Source organism: Hyperolius riggenbachi, chromosome 1 (genome assembly GCF_040937935.1).
Source record: "Hyperolius riggenbachi isolate aHypRig1 chromosome 1, aHypRig1.pri, whole genome shotgun sequence".
NCBI classification, from domain to species: Eukaryota; Metazoa; Chordata; class Amphibia; order Anura; family Hyperoliidae; genus Hyperolius; species Hyperolius riggenbachi.
In genome coordinates, this window is record NC_090646.1 from 588,460,585 (window position 1) to 588,482,890 (window position 22,306).

The 22,306-nt window shown below is 44.2% G+C and overlaps 1 protein-coding gene across 3 annotated transcripts in view; it reads left to right on the forward strand.

Annotated features, from left to right (window-relative positions):
* The window catches only part of IQGAP2 (IQ motif containing GTPase activating protein 2), a 436,318-nt gene that overhangs the window by 181,117 nt on the left and 232,895 nt on the right, over window positions 1-22,306 (forward strand). For all 3 annotated transcript variants that reach the window (XM_068248838.1, XM_068248829.1, XM_068248846.1), the window contains exons 3-5: window positions 2,196-2,352; window positions 12,934-13,011; window positions 13,865-13,941. In XM_068248838.1, coding sequence (XP_068104939.1) covers window positions 2,196-2,352; window positions 12,934-13,011; window positions 13,865-13,941 — 312 coding nt within the window. The remainder of the gene's footprint in view (window positions 1-2,195; window positions 2,353-12,933; window positions 13,012-13,864; window positions 13,942-22,306) is intronic.

The window sequence follows — 22,306 nt, forward strand, 5'->3', positions numbered from 1 at the left end:
AAGTTCAGTTGGTGGGCCCTGAGGACAGGGTTGGGGAACTCTGAGGTAGGAAACTACATGCGGTCGCAAATTAAGAAATGGAAGACAGCGTTTTTTAAATTGTGTTTGTATGCCAGACTTGTATGCCAGACTGTAGTTTTTCTTTCTTACATGCACACTTTGGATCATTCCCAATTGTTTTGGGTGATTGTTTGGGTGATTGTTTAGGGGCAAGACTGGAGGCAGCGTCAACCAAAGACTTTCTGGCTTGCCTGATTGCTGAAGTGGAGGCCAACAATATTGGGGGACTTGTGCATCATTGTGAACTATCGTGTCAGGCAACTAAAATCTAATGGGGCATACATCCAATTTTAATTGGCCAATTTTACTACCTCCATTCAGTAGTAGGGTCAACAGATTTTTAAATACTATGAACAGATTGGGTAGATAAGCTGTCATACTACAAAGTTGTAACGTTGGTTAATCTATTGGCCAGTCACAATTGGATGTGTGTAAACTCCCTAAATCCTCTGGTGACATTGCAGGGCCAAGGCTGTACAGATACATTGCTAGTCTACATGCTAGCAATGCGTTCTGTTGCTAATGAGGAGGAGTCAGCATAGGAGGTAACACGGGGTGTGGGTTGAGTAGGGAGAATAGTGTTCTTGGTCAGCGCTCAGCTCATTCAGTTTTCCAGGCTGTTCACTGGTCGAGGCATTGGTAAAGCCATCTGGGGCCGCCGGCTGTACACATGCTAGATTAGCTGGCATATGTACACAACTGAAGGTGTAGGTAAGTTGATGATTGTCCTCATGCTGGACCACCAATCACAGTACAGACATGCATCTGGTTTCCTATGAATGGAGAATGTGCCCATGCAGACTCCGCCTCCCAACCCGCTACTTTGCCTTCTCCCTTGCTTCTTGAAGGGATAGGACACGGGTGGGGAGCGGCGCTATACAGGAGGCGGGGAAGCGGCGGTGAATAACAGGGCAAAGGTGAATAACAGACTAGCGACAATCTGTGTGTCACTAGACTGGCGATTTTTTTTTTTATTATCGGGGACAGCAGAACTTGGGGGGGGGGGGGGGGGGTGGAGTTTCAACCTGGAGGAACGTTGTAAGGACACAGAGGCTGCTCATTGTATACAGAATGTGCCTCTGTCCTAATAGTATTTATCAAACCTACCTCGGGTTCTCTGTAAGTATGTAAGAATACACACACTAAGGGCCCATTCACACCTCGATTCCCGCTCATGGCAAACTGCTAGCGGTTTTGTTAAAACCGCTACACATTGTAGCAAATGGCAGTGTTCTCACTGCCGCGTTTGCGGTTAGCGTTAACCGCAAACTCGTTGCATGCAGCGGTTTGCTGGCGATTAGTGTTTCGCATTTAGCCATTATGATTAGCATGCAAAGCACGCTAATCACGATCGCTCCAAAACCGCTGCAGTGTCCAGTGATTTTTCCTCGTTAATCGCGGGAAAATCACTCCCGCAAAACGTTTTGCGATTATAGGTGTGGACGGACTCTTAATCACACACACACACACACAATGTTACCAAAACTCTTAGGTAAATGTTACAAACACTCTTGAGGTGAATGTTACCCACACTCTTCAGGTGAATGTTACATGACTAGAGTTGTGCAAGAGACTCATTGTTTTGAAAGAACACTTCAAATATGACTCTTTAACAGCCCATCGTATTTTTTTCTCCACACCAGAATCATAATAGATATCTTTTTTTTTTTTTCCTGTATTTTTTTCTTCCCTTTTATTTGCAAAGACAAATCCATGTCCAAGCCGTTCCTTCCCTGTATAATGCTTGGAATGGTGACAGTTCTTCACAAGTTTTGTATCCCTAAAATAACTTGTGGTTTACCTAAAGCATCATGGAGACACACGCAGTCACTACATCTCCAGTGTCTGAGCTGTCCACACTGATTACTGATTCTCTGCAGATTCCCTGCTGCACTCTACTTCACCTGCAAATACTTGGCTCCCATGGATGTTAAATTAGGCACATGTGCTGAGATATTCAAGTTTGTATCAGTTATATATAGATACACTTTGACTCCCCCATTATTGCACATCTCGCACCTGGGTTTATATCTATCGTAGAATCTGCAAAGGCAAATGTGAGCTATCTTATAATCCCTTCCGGGGATCTAGTCCTATGCTGTCCAGTGTTAACCTAGTCTTGTGATTGTTTGTAGGTGGATAGAGGCCTGCCTGATGGAAGAACTGCCCCCAACTACGGAACTGGAAGAAGGTCTAAGAAATGGGGTCTATTTGGCTAAATTGGGGAGGTTTTTCGCTCCAAAGATGATCTCAGAAAAGAAAATTTATGATGTAGAACAAACACGATTTAAGGTACTTGTCGGGCATTTTGCTTTTATGAATCTTTGCACTGGTGCTATTTTTTATCACTTCAGATAAATTTATCACATGTAAGACAAGGTCACAGTGCAGCGGAGGGAATGTAGTCTCTGTAGGAATTGCTTTCTCTCAGGATTTCATTCACTGAGGAACTTGTGGTTTTGGCAGCTTTTGTTTAACACAGAAGGAAAGAAATCTAGGAACGAAATCTACCTGTCCTGTATGTAGTAACAATACACGTATAGGGCCCTGTCACACTGCATCCATTGGGGTGCGGGGCAGCAGTCCATATGATTGCATGACACATTGCACTTTTGTAGATATTGGCATCAATTCACCGAGCTTTTCTTGTGTCTTTATAAAAGGAAACCAGAGACGGTAATAAAGAAAGAATCAATACTTACCTGCGGCTTCTTCCAGCCCCATAAGCAGTATTGAGTCCCTTGCTGTCCTCCCGCACGCCTCCGTTCATTGGCAATCAGCCCTGGTAACTGGCTCAGTCGCGCCAGTTGGGGCATTCTGCGCATGCGCGGATCTCCCTATTCTTTCTTTCTTTATTTTATTTATTTATTATTTATTTATTGTATTTATAAAGCGCCAACATATTACGCAGCGCTGAACATTAACCACTTCCCAACTGAGGCGTTTTACCCCCTGACCACCAGAGCAATTTTCACCTTTCAGCGCTCCTTCCATTCATTCGTCTATAACTTTATCATTACTTATCGCAATGAAATGAACTATATCTTGTTTTTTTCGCCACCAATTAGGCTTTCTTTAGGTGGGACATTATGCCAAGAATTATTTTATTCTAAATGTGTTTTAATGGGAAAATAGGAAAAAACGTGGGAAAAAAATTGTTTTTCAGTTTTTGGCCTTTATAGTTTTTAAATAATGCATGCTACTGTAATTAAAACCCATGAAATGTATTTGCCCTTTTGTCCCGGTTATAAAACCATTTAAATTATGTCCCTATCACAATGTTTGGCGCCAATATTTTAATTGGAAATAAAGGTGCATTTTTTTCAGTTTTGTGTCCATCCCTAATTACAAGCCCATAGTTTATAAAGTAACAGTGTTATACCCTCTTGACATAAATATTTAAAAAGTTCAGTCCCTAAGGTAACTATTTATGTATTTATTTTTTAATTGTAATTTTTTTTTTTTTAAATTACAAGAAAAAAAAATTGGGCAGTGTGGGAGGTAAAGGGTTAATTTTGTGTGTTAAACTAATTTATTTCTATGTGAAAAATGCTTTGGATGTAGTTTTACTATTTGGCCACAAGATGGCCACAGTAACATTTTGTTTATGCGGACGCTTGCAGGAAGTAGAAAGAGGCTGAGAGGCTGAGAACTTTTTTTTTTTTTCCCACAATGGTCGCGCTGCTCAGCCGAGCGGCAGCGGATCATTGCGGGGCTGAGATCAACGAACGGGAATGGATTTTCCCGTTCATTGATCTCCGGGCGAGCGGGCAGCGGCATGTTTACTAGCGGCGGGCGGCGTGTTTACGAGCGGGAGAGCGGACAGCGGCGGGAGCGCGGAAAGTGCGTATTTATCCGTCCCTGGGGGTTAAAGGATGGAAAAATGGACGGAGAAATATGTACGCGCGGGGGTAAAGTGGTTAATTTAGGTTACAGACAATATTTAGGGGTGACATACAGCAATATGACAATACAGGAATACAAGAAAACCAGATCACACACCACAGTATGAGTACCAGGTAATGCTTAGTCAGTCACTGGATGGAGCATGGAGATTAAGCAAGTTAGGTTCACTCAGATGCATAGCATGGGTTCACAGTAATGGAGGTGCAAGATCAGGTAGGACACAAAAGGAGGAGGACCCTGCCCAAAGGCTTACAATCTAGAGGGAGAGGTAAGGACACGAATGGTAGGGGACCAGAGTTCAGCTGTAGGTGTAGAGCACTTGTGAGGGGTAGTAGGCCAGAGTGAAAAGGTGAGTTTTGAGGGCTTTCTTGAAGATGTTGAAGGAGGGGGCTGCCCTAATGGGTGGAGGTAGGGAGTTCCATAGTGTTTGAGCAGCGCTTGAGAAGTCCTGGAGACATGCATGGGACTGGGTGATGCGGGGGGGGTGGTTAGGCGAAGTTCATTGGAAGAGCGGAGTGAGCGGCTAGGTGTGTACCTCTGAGTAAGATCGGAAATGTAGGTTGGACAGGTTTTGTGGACAGATTTGTAGGTCATACACAGTATCTTGAATCTGATTCTGGACTGGATAGGAAGCCAGTGGAGGGATTCTAGGAGGGGATCTGCCGTGGTGGAGCGATGGGAGCAGTGGATAATTCTGGCTGCCGCATTCATGATGGACTGCAGTGGGGCTGTTCGGGTCATAGGGAGACCAGACAGCAGGGCATTGCAGTAGTCAAGGCGGGAAATTATGAGGGCATGGATGAGGAGTTTGGTGGTGGCAGAGGTCAGGAAAGGGCGAATCTTACAGATGTTACAAAGGTGGAAGTTGCAGGACTTTGTGAGGTTTTGGATGTGGGAAGTGAAGGAAAGTGCGGAGTCCAGGGTGGCACCCAGACAGCGGGCTTGAGAGGTAGGGCGAATGGTAGTGTGGTTAACAGTGACATGCACATCTGGGAGGTTCGTGGATGGCCGGGGTGGGAAGATCATAAATTCCGTTTTGTCTAGATTTAGTTTCAGGAACCTAGCGGACATCCAGGAGGATATGGCTGATAGGCAGGAGGAGACCTTGTCCATGGTCGTGGTGGATAGGTCAGGGGTGTGGAGGTAGATCTGGGTGTCATCTGCATACAGATGATAGTTAAAACCCATGGAGGAGATAACCTTGCCAATGGAGGATGTGTATAGGGTGAACAGTAGGGGGCCAAGGACCGAACCTTGGGGGACTCCCACCGAGAGGTGGTTGGGGGTGGACGAGGACTCATTGAAGGCGGTCGTGAAGGAGCGGTTGGAGAGGTAGGATGAAAGCCAGGACAGGGCGAGATCGTGATTGCCCAAGGACTGGAGGGACTGGAGGAGTAGGGGATGATCTACTGTGTCAAAAGCTGTTGACAGGTCAAGGAGGAGGAGAATGGAGTATTTACCTTCTGCTTTAGCTAAGGCAAGGTCGTTGACCACTTTGGTGAGAGCAGTTTCGGTTGAGTGGGCAGGCCGAAATCCAGATTGGAGTGGGTCTAGCAGTGAGTTGGCATTGAGGTACTGGGTCAGGCGTTTGTGAACTTTATTACCGTCTCTGGTACACTTTAAGGGTTCTGATCTTTCCACATTTTTTTTATTTACTTCAAGCAATCCTTAACATCAGGATTACAGCACCACTGTTTTCACCCCCCCAAAAAGTGGATTTTTACTTACCTGGAGTCCTGGTTCCCTTGGATGTGTCGCTGGGCCCTCTGAAAGATCTGAAACTAGAGCTTTAGTTGCACACAACACAACCAAGTCATGGAACTTTGCAGGTCTATGTCTCTGCTATTAAACACTCATTCTGCTGCGGGAATATGGCAAATCCACTTAGAATTTAATGCTGAACACGACTAAATAAGAAAAACAGGTAAAAAAAGAGACTTCAGAGTCTCTTATACACTTATACAAGTTCAAACACTAGAGCTCTGGCATGTATGTTGCTGGAGCTCTAGTGTTCCAACTTTGGCTTGTGTCACATGACACAGAAGAGAAAAGTGCAATCAGAAGGGTTGCAGGTGGGCACTCCATTAGATGGGGCCGGGTGCTTGATACAGTGGCATAGGCAAAGCCACGTAACATCAATCCCAATGAATGGTATTGGCACACCGATATTTAGCAAGCTTGCCCTTTATTGAGCCATTTGAGCTACTGTTGTGCTCCGGACACGCCGATCAAGCAAAATTTTCCATCCTGCGCGAATTGTTCTATTTCAGATGGAAATCAAATCAGGCAAGGTTTGCGTTACCAATTTCAAGCAAATTCAATCACAGTGAAATTGCCGGTAAGGCAGAAACTGGAATACAGAATAGATTGTGCTTAAAGCAGAACTGAAAGGTCTAAAAAAAAAGTTTCACTAACCTGGGGCTTCTGCCGGGCCCCCTGCAGCCGACCTGTGCCCGTGACGTGACATACCGATCTTCCGTTGCCACGCTGCAGCTCACTTCCATCTGGTGTAGTGGGTGTCCACTGCACCTGTGCGGCCCTGGCTGCGCGCATCCTTGTTCACGTTTCCGTCGCAGGAGCAGTAGAGATTTTCTCATACTGCGCATGTGCAGGACACTCCTGGCCTCGGGAGCACAAACGAGGATACGTGTGGCCAGGGCACAGTGGAGGTAGTCTTAGAAGTCTGCTTCCACTAGAAGAAAAGTGAGCCGCGGCGGGGGAACGGAGGATCCGTATGTCACAGCATGGGCACTGGTCAGCTGCAGGGGGCTGGCAGAAGCCCCCAGGTAAGTGAAACTTTTATTTTTTTTTTTTTTAGACCTTTTAGTTCCTCTTTAAAGAGGTCTGAAACTCCAACATAACATTCAATAAAAATGTGTTTTCCTACTTTTTATTACTCATACAGTTATCATATTCGCTTTTGTGCATAAGTAATATTGTCAAAGTGTAGTTTATCTTGCCCTAATAGCTGTCATTGCTGTCATTGCATTTTATTCAAAGTGCATTGTAACATTACATTGTGTACATTGTAACAACATTGGAATGTAAACAAAGATACTGTTATCACTAGTGAATGCGGATTTGAAGCTGAATAGCAGGGCAAAATGCTTTGTTTAACCATTTCAGTGATGTTCTGCTTAAAAAAAAAATCTTTTAGAGAGAAGTAGAATTGCTGGCTTTCAGACCACTTTAAGAAGCTCACGAAACAGTATTCAACCACCTTTGCCCACATTTCATCATCCGACCTCCTTGCTTTAAAGTGGGATAAAACTCTGACATAACATTCAATTAAAATGTGTTTTCCTACTTTTTATTACCCATATGGTTACCATATTTGCTTTTGTGCACAATTAATATCATCTGTTCTCTAAATTACAAGTTCCCAAAGTACAGTTTATCTGCTCTGAAAGCTGCTATTGCATTTTAGTGCATAGCTGCTGTATTTATATATTAAAATCTATTTAGTGATCACTTCTCAGGTCTTTCTGCTTTTCAACTCAGTACAGCTCAGTGTCAGCAGTTTTCTTATGTTTACTAAATGTATCTGACAAGGTAATGTAAACAAAAGATAATGTTAACACCTCTTTGGATGCCGCAGTGAGCTTTCCACTGAAAAAAAAACAAAGTGCTGTGTTAAAGAGAAACTCCGACCAAGAATTTGAACTTTATCCCAATCAGTAGCTGATACCCCCTTTTACATGAGAAATCTATTCCTTTTCACAAACAGACCATCAGGGGGCGCTGTATGACTGATATTGTGGTGAAACCCCTCCCACAAGAAACTCTTTGAGTACGTACTCCTGGCAGTTTCCTGTCTGGGAACCTTGCTTCATTGTGGGAAATAGCTGTTTCCAACTGCCAAAAAAGCAAGCAGCAGCTACATCACCTGCCAGCAGTAAAAATGTCACCAAGTAATGTCAGAATGTAAAGCAGGAATTTAAATGATTTTACAATGGGCAAAACTGACTAAATCATTTATACATAATTATTGTAAAAATGAAGCACTCTTTTTATTACATTATTTTCACTGGAGTTCCTCTTTAAACTGTTTGAATGCTGTTCTGTTACAATTTTTTTTGTGGTAGTAGATTTTATGCTGCAAATTATCTTTTAGAGTAAAGCGTAAATCCTGAGTTTCATACCACTTAAAGCAATGTGTCAGACTATGGTCCAGAGGCCCCAGCCCATTGTTCCAGCCATTGCAATGCAGCATGGTGCTTCAGTCTCCCCGAATCCGCTAAAGAATGAATGCAATACACATTCAATGAGCATTGCTTTCCCATTGCAGAAACGGACACCTCTTTGCTTAGAGATTTTTCCAAATGAGAAAAATCACCATGTGTGTAACCTGCGCTCCCATCCAGTGAAAAGGCTGCCGCTCTCCCATGTGGGAAATCAGCGCGATTCCTCCATTCCACCCTCATTATCCTGGCAATGTATGGATGTGTGGCTGAGGGAATCTGCCGCTTCCTGTGGTAGTCGGTAGCAGTAAATCATGCAGGAGATTGACAGCTCTTTATCTGGGAAGCATTGTCTAGACAACCTCTCCACAGTAAATACACTGACATCTCTTGTAAGTCTGCCAACCTGCTTATCCTCTTTCCAAAAAAGCAATTTTTAAAGCTGCCTCCGCTGTCAATGCCAGGAGGAGCTGACCCACTTCTGTGGCTTCTTGGATGGTTCCCGACACAGCGCTGACATTTCACTAACGCCACCGCTACGCTGCCCCAGATTATTCCAAAGGACAGCAGGTTTCAAAGTCTAGCGAGAGAAATAGTTTTACTTCCTCTCCTCATTGATTACTGGCTGATACATCCTGCAGAGCAATTTACCACCAGCCTAATGCAAATCCATTTGCACACAGCCGCTACTGCTCTTACAATCAGAGAGCAGTTGTCCTGGGTCCACTTTCATCCACATTATTGGGAATCTGCTGTTAGGCTAAATACCTCTCTGATGAAAGCCGCCTGTGTGTGCCATTAGCATCGCATTAGATCTGCGGCTGACACTTCCCTGACATGTACTGGGATCACCTACTTTCATTTCTGAACCGGCTCACCTAACAACTGCATAGCAGTAGTTCAAAGGAAATGATAAGCAATGGAAAATGATGTTTAGAGATAAATAACAGTGGGCCGATCCAAAGTTTTCTCCTTGGTGATATTTTCACATCTTATTAATAAACGCCGCCAGCAAGCAAGAAAATACTGAGTATAATCTTGACAGTACTCTTCAACCTTTTTTCAAAATGAAAATTTTTGGTACTTTTTCAACTGCAGAGTGCTGAAGTTTTTTGTAAATAAATAAATAGTGAAAAATTATCTCCTAGGACAGGGGTGCCCAATAGGTCGACCGCAATCTACCGGTAGATCGCGACTGCCTATTTGGTAGGTCGCGGCCATTTGGCCGCGTCACATTAAATTTTGCGGCCGGCAGCTGTCAGATTCTGCTGCCGGGCTGCTGGCCAGTCGGAAGAGGCAGAGAGGAGAGGTGGCCAATAGGAGAGAGGCGGTGGAGGAAGCCGCGACATCATCACTGGGGGCGGCGCAGGGCACACTGCATCCACGCACGTTGCCCGCCGCCCCCTTTACCAGCTGGAGCATTTCTTCAACCGCCCATCTGCACTCCAGCCAGCCATGGCTGAAGGAGGGGAGACCAGCCAGGACGAACCCCAGACACCGCCGCTGAAACTGGAGGGAGGTAAGTGGCCCAGACCCCTGCACCTAGCTCTATAAACTGAAGGCACCTACACCTAACCATGCTGTACCTGGCTACCTATAGAGAAGCCCCCTACACCTAGCTATATATACTGAAGGCACCTACACCTAACCATGCTGTACCTGGCTACCTATACAGAAGCCCCCTATACCTAGCTATATATACTGAAGGCACATACACCTAACCATGCTGTACCTGGCTACCTATACTGAAGACCCCTACACCTAGCTATATATACTGAAGGCACCTACACCTAACCATGCTGTACCTGGCTACCTATACAGAAGCCCCCTATACCTAGCTATATATACTGAAGGCACCTACACCTAACCATGCTGTACCTGGCTACCTATACAGAAGACCCCCTATACCTAGCTATATATACTGAAGGCACCTACACCTAACCATGCTGTACCTGGCTACCTATACTGAAGACCCCTACACCTAGCTATATATACTGAAGGCACCTACACCTAACCATGCTGTACCTGGCTACCTATACAGAAGACCCCTACACCTAGCTATATATACTGAAGGCACCTACACCTAACCATGCTATACCTGGCTACCTATACAGAAGGCCCATACACCTAGCTATATATACTGAAGGCACTTAACTACACTATACCTAGCTATCTATACTGAAGGCACCTATACCTAGCTACCTATACTGAAAGACCCTATACCTAGCTACCTAAATGTTGGTAGATCTTCTGGGCTCCGCAAATTTTAAAGTAGCTCGCGAGCCGAAAAAGTGTAGGCACCTTTGTCCTAGGAGAATAAGTGAATTGGATCAGGCTGCTTTTAATTTGTTGGGGGAGGGTGTTCCAGAGTAGGGGAGAGCATCGAGAGAAGTCTTGTAAGCAGAAGTGAAAAGAGGTGACCAGAGCAACTGCTGTTCAGGGAATGCTTTTGAAAAACAAGAAAACCCTGAGAATCCCACATGAGGAGATAGACTAATACAAAACCTGTTGGTTCTGTCAGAGTTGAGAGGGATAAGGAGGATGACCTGTTTGTTTTCTTTAAAATAATGCACATTGCCTTGCTGTCCTCCTGATCTTCTGCCTCTTATACTTTAAACCATAGACCTTGAACAAGCATGCAGATCGGATGTCTATGACTAATCTGGTGAGATTAGCTGCATGCTTGTTTCAGGTGTGTGATTTAGATCCTACTGACCAGAAAGATCAGTAGCCAGGCAACTGGTATTGCTTAAAAGGAAATAAATATGGCAGCTTTCATAGGTCTCACAGCTCGGGTTCCTTTTAACTGCTTACTTTTTTTCGCTGTAGTCGCCCTTTAAATTTGTAATTTTTAACTGACTTTGATGACTTCTGTTAATTAAAGAGTGTAAGGTTCCCACAAGATGTATGAACAGAGGCTATACCATCTTATACTATATGTTATGCCATGTGATCTAGCCTGAAAGGAAGGCTTTCTGGATAAAGTACACCATAAAATATATTCATGTTTTTTGTGCTCTCCTTAACAGAGAAATCTAAGATGAGCATAGAGTTAAATACCGTAAATCAACTTTCAGTATCTTCTGAGGATTTTCCATTTAGGTTTTGTGGGGTTTCTAGCTGATAGGCTTCTGCTTTGTTTATTATTTTAGGTAATTTTGTCTCTAACAGAGCTGAGGATTTTAATCTGCCGATGGGTGGTGTTTTTGCAGTACAGTTTCACACAGAATGCTAAGTAGAAACACTTGTGATTGATTTGTTCCATTTGCCGAAAAATTTGCAGAGTGATGCAATTACTGTTTCAATTCTAGAATATACACCTTCTATAGAAAAAGGGCAAATAGGCTTTTCTGAGTCCATAATTCTGCAGAGTCTGATACATTCCCCACCTCCTTGTCTACTGGTCAGACTGCCCGTGAATAACACTTTGAGGACGCCTACTCTGAAGTTTCCCCCTTGTACTTTCCCGTATATACTCAGATATAGGTCGACCACTGATGCCTTTTAGATCACTGTTCCTCAAGGAGAGCAGTGATTGGCTGCAATGACGGAGCCTGGTCCTGCGTGCAAAGCCATTGGTTCCAATCTCTTTGAAGCATTCTTCTCTGCCCTGCCTCTCCCCTCGTCGGCATGGTCCCGGCACTAAACACTGCTGCATCAGCTCCGATTGGTGGCGGAGCATAGTGGAACAGCTGGGCAACTTGGGAAGGTTGACTGGTGGCTGGCAGGTGGGAAGGAGGAGGAGGGATTTGGGTACAAAAGAGGTCACAAGGGGGAGGGAAAAGGACAGAAGTGGTCACAAGGGGGACAAAGGACGACAGATGAGGTTACAAGGGGGACAGGTGGTTACAAGGGGGACAAAGAAGGTTACAATGGGGATAAAGGAGGACACAAGGGAGACAGGAGGTCATAAGGGGGGCAGAGGAGGACACAAGAAGGGGGCAGAGGAGGACTCAAGAGAAACAGGAGAACCCAAGGGGGACAGAGAAAGGGAAACAAAAGGAGTAAAGAGGACACACTGGGATGCAAGGAAGGCACAAGGAGGGGGGACACAATAATGGGGAAGGGGGTATACACAAAATGACCCTACATTATGGATGCACCAGGTTTAGTTTATTATTTTTTCCCCTGGTTTTTGTCCTCTAAACCAAGGTGTGTCTTATGGTCAGGAGCATCTTGTGGTCTGAAAAATATGGTAACGCACTTGTGTAAAAAAAAAAAAAAAAAAAAAAAAAAAAAAAAAAAAAGTGTTGGAATTCAAAAGACAATATACAGTATAAATTGTTACCTTAGGGATTCAGCTTTTTACATATGTATGCCATGAGGGAGTATTACTGTTATTTTTGCATGAGGTCTTCTAATTACTTTATAAAGTACAATGAGAAAACCAAATACACCTTTATTTCCAAATAAAATAAAACGCCATGCGTTGTACTAGGTACAATTAAAATGTTAAATGTAATAACTGGTAGAAATGGGCAAATAAAATATTGGCTTCATCTATAGAAGCAACTGTTAAACTTAGAAATAATACATTTCTTTTCATTTTTTTTCTTCTTATTCCCTTTAAAATGCATATAAAATGCAGTAATTCTGAGCAAAAAAGTACCAGGAAAAAAAGAAAGCCTAATTTATGTAAAAAAAAAATGTATATCTCCGTTATTGCCGAAGGAATGGATGGAATGCTGCAAGGTGAAAATGCTTCTGCATTTTAAGGGAAAATCTTAGAGGTGAAGTGTTTACCTTTTCATGTATTCATACAGTATTTATTTTTTCCCTTCTACAGAGATCTGGCTTACATTTTCGGCATACAGATAACACTGTCCAGTGGTTACGAGCGATGGAATCAATAGGCCTTCCTAAGGTGAGAGAAAGCTGTAGAAGCAGCAAACAAAAGTCATTTACATTTTAAAAAGCCAATAATAGCAGCTCACTAATCACTGTAGAGTTTGGTGTGTATCATAGTATGAATTATACTCTGCATACTTGGCCGACATCAGGAGACGTCACACAAAGTGTTTTCTTGTTTTACTTAAAGTGGGCAGTGTTAAGTCACGTGGATGTACTCATATTTTTAAACAGAATGAAGTTTATTTTTAGGACAACTGTAATGAGAGGGATATGCAGGCTGCCATATTTATTTCCTTTTAAGCAATACCAGTTGCCTGGCTGTCCTGCTTATTCTCTCTCTGTAATACATTTAGCCGTTTTTGACATTGTCAGATCTGACAAGATTAGCTGCACGCTTGGTTGTGGTGTGATTCAGACACTACTGCAGCCAAATAGGACTGCCAGGCAACTGGTATTGTTTACAAGGAAATAAATATGGCATCCTCCACATACCTCACTACAGTTGTCCTTGAAGTGAGCAGTAATGTAGTGCAGAATAAAACGGGAGCAGTGGTAGCAGCAGAGTACAGCAAAGTCCCCGTTATCCAGAACTGAGGCAACAGGAATTCTCAACAGGCATAACTGAGGAATAACGGGGAATATGCTTTTGGGGGTTTGCAGCGCATAAAATACTTCCCGAGCCTCCAGCATCTTCTAACCTTCCTGTAGCTCCTAGTGGGGGGAGAATACTTGCCACTACTGCTGGCATGTGCCCTTATGGAAATGATAAATTACTGCCAGCATTTCAATCAAAGAAGTTTTTTTTTTTTTTCTGAATGCGTTCTTATTTTCCTGCTTAGATACGAAGTACCTTTTTCTGTTTACAGATATTTTATCCTGAGACTACAGATGTTTATGATCGAAAAAACATTCCACGTGTCATATACTGTATTCATGCGTTAAGGTGAGTACCCCACACCTGAACTGCCCTTTATTGGATCAATGTGCTTCTGAACTGCGACGAAAAAGTGGACTTGTACTTACCTGTGTTTCTTCCAAACCCCCCCCCCACCTACCCCCATAACCAATAGTCTTTGTGGCCCCTTAGTATCTTCGGGGTACCCTCCATTGTGCTACTGTTTCCCTCAGAAAAATCTTCAACCGGTCTTGGTCACAGGCTAATGTGCATGTGTGGTCCTGTCCACACGCCTTTTATCAATCGCACTCACATCGCCAGGTGCATTCTGCACAGATCGCAGAAGACTGTACAGTGCATCTGCAGAATGTTCCTGTTTATAGGGTAGGACTGGGCCACAGTAGTACAGTTTTTTCCCTCGGTGGGCCCCGCCTCCAGGTCTCTGGTGGGCCCCACCTCCTTGTCTGACAGAGCTCCAATTGCTGCCTGCAGCACAAAAATTCTATTCTCAGTTCTGTAATCACTCATGCTGTGAGCAGTGGCGTAGCTAAGGAGCTGTAGGCCTCGATGCAAATTTTACGATGGGGCCCCCCAAGCACTCTATACATAACAATTGATACGGTGCACCAAAACCTGCCAATGACAACCACAGTGTCAGAGGTGCAAGAAGGGGATGGGAAATAGCTTGTTAATGATTACCACTGTTCAAAGTATCTATAGAAGTGATTATTATGAGCACAGGACCAATAGAGAGGTAATACTGTAGTTGAGGGAGGGCCCTTCGAGGCCCCTTTGGCCCAAGGGCCCCGATGCGGTCGCAACCTCTGCAAAGTAGGACATTACTTTATATTGAAGGAGGGGACGCTATGCAAAGTTTTGCTGGGCAGCAGTGTCTCTGAATTACAATATTGCTAAGATCATGTACATTTGGTCCTGTCCATAATACATCATGACCACGCCCACCTTCCGGTGCATGGTCATGCCTTTTTTTTCACCGCAGTCATGGGATGTGTGGGCCCCAGGTTGAAATTTCTTTGGTGGGCCCCCAGTGTCCCAGTCCGACCCTGCCTGTTTACCTAAGTACCATTGATGGAGGTGCACAGACAGGGACTGCGCATGTGCAGGAGCTTAATTTGATCATGAGGTGTGGAACCTTGCGTTGTTGCCTAGCACTATGTTTGAACTACAATCTACGGCAGGGGTCACCAAGCGTTTTGGGTCGAGGGCCGGGTCAACATTCTTGAGACTGCTGGGGGGCCAAATCCTACCTAATAATAGGCAAGTGTCCACTGCGCATGTGTAAGGACAAGACGCAGAGACACTGCCGAGTGCCGGAGGAGGACGGGGCCAGAAGGGGCAGTCGTGTGCTGTGCGCGGCGTGTGCGCATGGCGGGCGTGCACACGCACGGTGGATTACTGACAGACCTAGCCTGTTTTTAAACGTGCTAAGATCACTAGTTATACATAAAATGATTTAGAAGTCTTTGCGGGCCAGACAGTGAAGCATACCCAGGTGACAACCTGCAGGCCAATTGGACAGCAGTGTCGCCTGATGCGGAATTTGATTGGAAACTGGCGAATTACTGCTTTCTGGCTTCCCTGTGGATGGGTGGTGCCAGCACTGCTATTCTAGATGAGGACAACCAATATTTAAAGATGTAGCTGACAGGATCCATAAGTAATACATTTTGTGTGTGTGTGGGGGGCCGGTAAAAAGCCTCCGGGGGCCACATTCGGCCCACGGGCCTTAATTTGAGGACCACAGATCTACGGTATTATCCATAGTTTTCTTGGCATATTTGTTGTTCTCCACTACTTTGAATATTATAACGCTTGTGATTCCACCAAATTCATTTTGCTGCCTGCTGTAGAAAGCAATCGCTGTCAGATCGGTTTCCAATTGATGAGGGATCGATGGACTTGACATATAGGGTTGTTATCGCCTCATGTCTGCCTTGAGTACGTATGCCTGAGGAAAGGAAAATGTGTGCTGCTTCCATGACTACAGAGGCCTGCAATATTCACTTCCTGCCAATTCTTCATGATCATAGCTGGCTGAACTTGAACAGAAAAATTACATTATATTTCAAACTGTCTCATGTAGCACTTTTATGTTTTGTCTACTTCCATCAATGATTTCAGGGAATTAGTGTGGCCATAAATAGATTAGACCGTGATTGCGTCCTCCTGTTAGCAGACTGTTAGATTTCAATGATGCGCATTTCCTCAGGTCAAGCCCCAGTTTGGATGTAGCGATGCACATCTAGCTCTGATGACCACATGTGGATTTGTGCGGTGTGCGAATTGTGGCTGCACATGTGGGAATCACAGCTGTGTGAAGATTTGTCTTGTGCTAGGAGTCCATCTGTTTGGAACAGATTTGAGGCAAAAATGAAAGTAGACTAATATGGATGTCATCGCCTCTGATTTATAAGCAGCCCAACAACAACAGATTGAAGTCTTTTTGTATATTTTCACATGGAGCCTAGACAGATTTCCCAGTTCTATGTGTTCCTCTCTGTAGAAGGTCACACAGCTTTCTCTGGGCTGTACACAATTCATTTAGCGAACACCAGTTGTTGTTGTTTGAGTGAGTAAAGCAGAACTTGTAACATCTGCCTTGTATTTCCTGTCCCCACAAGTAGCAGCGGTGGTAAAGCAGGTCTCTGTTACCGAGAGGCTTCCATTATCCACTTCCTGGCCTTGTTAGCGCATTTCCTGCCAGGGGAAACCTCTTCCTTTTTTCATTTGTAACGGTGACAGATATTTACCTCATGAAATTAGAAATGCACATATTCCCTGTGTATGGTGTGTATCGCCTTGTTCAGTGCAGTTTCTAGGTTAAATTTCTCCCAGGGCGAGTTTCAAAAAATGCGCCCCCCTCCTCTATTACACATTCTTCATTCACAATCTGAACATGGATCAGGCCCTAGGCAATGTAACTGTGGGTACATGTAAGAGTAATGTGCAGGTACTCTGCAGGGGAATGAGGGGATTCTTCCTCTATTACACATTCTTCATGCACAATCTGAACATCTATCAGGCCCTAGGCAATGTGTGGGTACATGTAAGAGTAATGTGCAGGTACTCTGCAGGGGAATGAGGGGATTCTTCCTCTATTACACATTCTTCATGCACAATCTGAACATCTATCAGGCCCTAGGCAATGTGTGGGTACATGTAAGAGTAATGTGCAGGTACTCTGCAGGGGAATGAGGGGATTCTTCCTCTATTACACATTCTTCATGCACAATCTGAACATCTATCAGGCCCTAGGCAATGTGTGGGTACATGTAAGAGTAATGTGCAGGTACTCTGCAGGGGAATGAGGGGATGCATGCACAATCTGAACATGGATCAGGCCCTAGGCAATGTGACTGTGGATACATGTAAGAATGATGTGCAGGTACTCTGCAGGACAATGAGGGGATTCTTCCTCTATTACTGATTCTTCATGCACAATCTGAACATGGATCAGGACCTAGGTAATGTAACTGTGAGTACATGTAAGAGTGATGTGCAGGTACTCTGCAGGAGAATGAGGATTCTTCATGTACAATCTGAACCAAGTTTACAGGTGAAAAACATCACCTGTGTCAATGTGCACATCAATTCTGCGGGGAGTGCATATACAAAGTAAAGTACTATTGGGGGTATCATGGTGGCGTTGTGGTTAGCTCTCTCGCCTTGCAGCACTGGGTCCCTGGTTCAAATCTCAGACAGGGCATTATTTGTACAGAGTTTGTATATTCTCCCTGTGTCTGGGTGGGTTTCCTCTGGGCACTACAGTTTCCACCCATATCTCAAAAACATACAGATAAGTTAATTGGCTTCCTCCTAAAATTGGCCCTATACTACAATACAAACACTTCACGATACATACATAGACAAAACTATGGCAGGGATTAGATTGTGAGCTCCTCTGAGGACAGTCAGTGACATGACTATGTACTCTGTAAAGTGCTGCAGAAGATGTCACTGCTATATAAATACATAATAATAATAATAATAATATGGTAGGACATTAGACTATGACTATGGTAGGATTAGAATGTGATCGCCTCTGAGGACAGTCAGTGACATGACCATGTACTCTGTACAGTGCTGCAGAAGATGTCACTGCTATATAAATACCCGAGGGATAAATAGGCCAACAAGCCTTCCATAGCTAGAGAGCCCCCCCCCAAGTGGCACAGGTCCTCCAACACCCCCTCAGCCAGAGAGACCCCCCCCCCCAAAAAAAAAGGAATTGTGGCAGCCACCCTAGCAACCCCCCTGCCGCTCCCTCCCTCTCCCCTCCCCCGGGCGAATCAAAGGACAGAGCCAGTCAGGACAGCCTGAGCCCGGTGACAGCCAGCAGGTCACAAGTAGAGAGCATTCTACTTACTGTGACCACCAGCTGAAGAAGCGCCCATCCAGGGGGGAAAGCACACGCAGGGGTCACCAGACAGGGGGACACAGACTGACAGGCGCGCAGCGCGAAGAGAGCCAGGAGAGAGCCATCGGTGCCGTGCTCAGACTGAACCGCAGACATCAAGCGTCATCATCATGTGATGTACTTGACGTCACAACGGAGGTAGAAAGCCGCAGGACGCCCAGCAGGAGTGTGGGAAGGACGGTGATCGCGCTGGCGTACTTTTGTTTGCCTGCAACGCGCATCACCGTCTCAGCATCTCTCCTCCTGCATGAGCCCCCCTTCCTTCACCAGGCTGCGCTCAGTGCGGTCGCCCGTCCCGCACGGTGCTAAAAACGGCCCTGGCCTTGTGTGACATCAGCACAGGTTAAACTTCTGGAACTCCAGCCAAAACCGTGATGAGAAATTTCTCAGTGGGGACGCGAACTGCAGTAAAAAAAAAAAAGTGTTCTTAAAGGGAACCTTAACTGAACGGGGGGTAAAGAGTTTCACTTACCTGGGGCTATTACCAGCCCCCTGCAGCAGTCCTGTGCCCTCGGCACCACTCTGGAATCCTCTGGTCCCTTGCTGTCACTTAGTTTCGTTTTTGACGACTCACCAGTCGCCGGCTGCCATGCGTATTATTGGACGCATTCACCAATGCAATTCCGCACGCGTAGATATGCGGCAACACGTATTTTTGTGTGCGTTGCGGTCCGCAATAGCGCTAATTGCATTGGTGAATGCGTCCAATAATACGCATGGCGGCCGGCGACTGGTGAGTCGTCAAAAACGAAACTAAGTGACAGCGGGGGACCAGAGGATTCCAGAGCGGCGCCGAGGGCACAGGACTGCTGCAGGGGGCTCGTAATAGCCCCAGGTAAGTGAAACTCTTTACCCCCCGTTCAGTTAAGATTCCCTTTAAAGAGGCACTGTAGTAAAAATGACATAATGAATAAAATTCCTTGTTGTTTACAACATTTTTTTTTTAAATTTAGTGAGTGTTTGCCCGTTGTAAAATCTTTCCTCTCCCTGATATACATTCTGAAATGCATTACTCGTGGTGGCATCTTTAGCTCTGCCAGGTGATCTGTACGGAATGTTCACTACTGAGAGTTCTATGTGCAGAGGGAGATGCCTGTTTGCAGCTGGAACAATGCAAGGAGATACACAGACAGCAAATTGTCAGGACCATGACATCACACTGTGGGGAAGTGTTCACCACAATATCAGCCATACAGATGTCCCTGATCTATTTGAGAAAATAAAAAGATGTATAGTGAGAAAGGGAGTATCGGCTATTGGAATGCAGTTTAATCCTTGGTTATAGTCCCTGTTTGCAGCTATGTAAAAGTGAAGGATATAGTAAACAGAGAAAATACATATTAAAAATACACCCAAGCTTTTTGGTGCCCATCCCCCAAATTTCCCCCATTCCAGTGACCTCTAATGGTGCCCATACATGGTACACTTTTTTCATTTTTTTTTCCGATTAGATAAATTTGTTCGTTTACCCTTTAGATCGAAAATTGCATAGTTGTTTTCGAGGTACCATACACGAATGTTCGATTAGGCTGAAAATCTGGGGAATATGATTGAATATGCTGAAAAATCTAATTATGACAAAAGATCGAGAGAAAAAATAAAGTATTTAATCTAATGGTTTTCTCGATCGGAAGTGACTTTTTTTCTAACGGAATATCCTTGTTTTCAGCTCAAGCTGTATTTTACCTCAGATAGTTAACAGACGGCAGTTGTAGCTCAAAGCGTCTATTGAGCTGTATTTTTCCTCGGAGTGGTTCAATGTATTTATTGTGAAGAACTATTACCTCAGAGCAACTATAGAGGTGTGTTTTACCTCCCCTTCCTTTTTGTGCACCAAATTTTCTGTGTACCAAATAAGAGTCAGGTGAACTGGGGAATGATCATTTATCAACAAGAAAAGTCATAGTGATTTTAACTTTTGGATTGCCTGGTTGGCTTCCTTATTACCTGTTTACCAGATAAAAATAAAGAATTGAGTGTTTGATTTTATGCCTGACAATTACTCTTTAGTAACACAGCCCCCCCCCCCCCACCCTTTTCTACTTCCATGGATGCTGACAAAGGGTTAACATCCTGTGTTTACAAATTAGCTGAGGCTGCCGAGATTCCAGTCCTGACACAGCTGAGAGCTCAAATTACAATTTTGATTACTTGCAGCTGAGGGAGAATTAGACAGGCTCTTCACTCTAAACACAAACAGGGTGGCTTAATGTGTGTTGTCCTTGTGTCCCATCCATGAGTTCAGGTCTACTTTAATAGAGGGCTACTGGGGTAAACCTCATTGGGCTTTGCTATTGCCCGTGTATTCCTTCCTCTCAGCCTAGAGTCTCCTCTCCCGCACTGAAATCTCCGCTTTCAGGAAGAGACAAACTTTTTAAGTTCTTCAGCAAATGTTCCCTTTCATCTTTTATTGCCATAGTAAATGCGTGATATTAGACGGGATTGTGGGAGCGCTGATATGACCGCAGTGCAGAGGAATGAGGAGAAAACATGGTGATTTATGAGACACGATAACTTGCAGAACACAGCCTGCAAGGTTATGGTGTCAGGTAAAATGGAATCTGAGACACACGTTATGTCATTCGCAGGCAGTGCAGTGAACAGATGTTACCTGTTACTGAGCATTAATATGGCAAACGCTACACATGCTTTTCATTCGGAGTTCACCATTCAGTAAAGCAACCTGGCCGAAACAAAGAGAATGATCCCAACCATGATATATGCGACTTCAGCTGAGAAAATGAAAAGCATAGGAAAGCCCATATGCTGTAATGGTGCTCGCCATGCTGTGTGACTGTATAGAGCGCTCCACCCTTACACCTGGGAGAGCTATAGACCTCCTGCTGGTCATGCCTCATGCTGCAATACACCGATTCTTCCCTGTAATCCTACATGTAATTTTGCCTCCTTAAAACAGAATAGAATTCAGCTTTAAAGGGCAACTGAAGTGAGAAGATTATGGTGGCTGCCATATTTATTTCCTTTTAAACAATGCCAGTTAACTGCCAGCCCTGCTGATCTATTCAGCTGCAATAGTATCTGAATCGCACCAAAAGCAAGCTTGCAGCAAATCTGGTCAGATCTGACAATAACGTCCAAAACACCTGATCCTGCTGCATGCTTGTTCAGGGGCTATGGCTAAGAGTTTTAGAGGCTGAGGATCAGCAGGGCTGTCAAGCAAATGGGATTGCTTAGAAGGAAAGACAGTAAACATGGTAGCTTCCATATCCCTCTCACTTAAGTTGTCCTTTGAAGGACAACTGTAGTGAGAGTTATATGGAGGCTGACATATTTATTACCTTTTTAAGCAATACCAGTTGCCTGGCTATCCTGCAGATCCTGTCTCTAATACTTTTAGCCATAGACCCTGAAAAGCATGCAGCAAATCAGTTTCTGACATTATTGTCAGATCTGACAAGATTAGCTGCATGCTTGTTTCTGGTGTGATTCAGATACTACTACAGCAGTAGACCAGCAGGGCTGCCAGGCAACTGGTGTTGCTTAAAATGAAATAAATATGACAGCCTCTATATATCTCTAACTACAGTTGTCCTTTAAAGTGTACCCGAGGTGATATGTGACATGATGAGATAAACATGTGTATGTACAGTACTAAACATATTAATAACCAGGGTGTTTTACTTGTTTTACTTTGTTGCCTGAAATAGTTAATTTTTAAGGCTGGAAATGACAGCTTCTGTCTTGTCAGGAGCTTGTCAGGAATATAGTAAACCTCACTGATAAGCAAATTACAGACATAAAAGTTTTTTGTGGCAAAATACATTTTCTACATATTTCTGAGAGCAGATGGAGAGATAAAGGGTCAATATAGTTCATGTATTTTCATTCAGGGACACTTAATAGACTGCAACTAAGCAGAGACAACAAAACATTCAATCGACTTTCTAAATGTTTAAATATAAAATAAAATCTTGGGATGTCTTAAAAAGTCATTTTTAGGAGTAGGAGGATAAA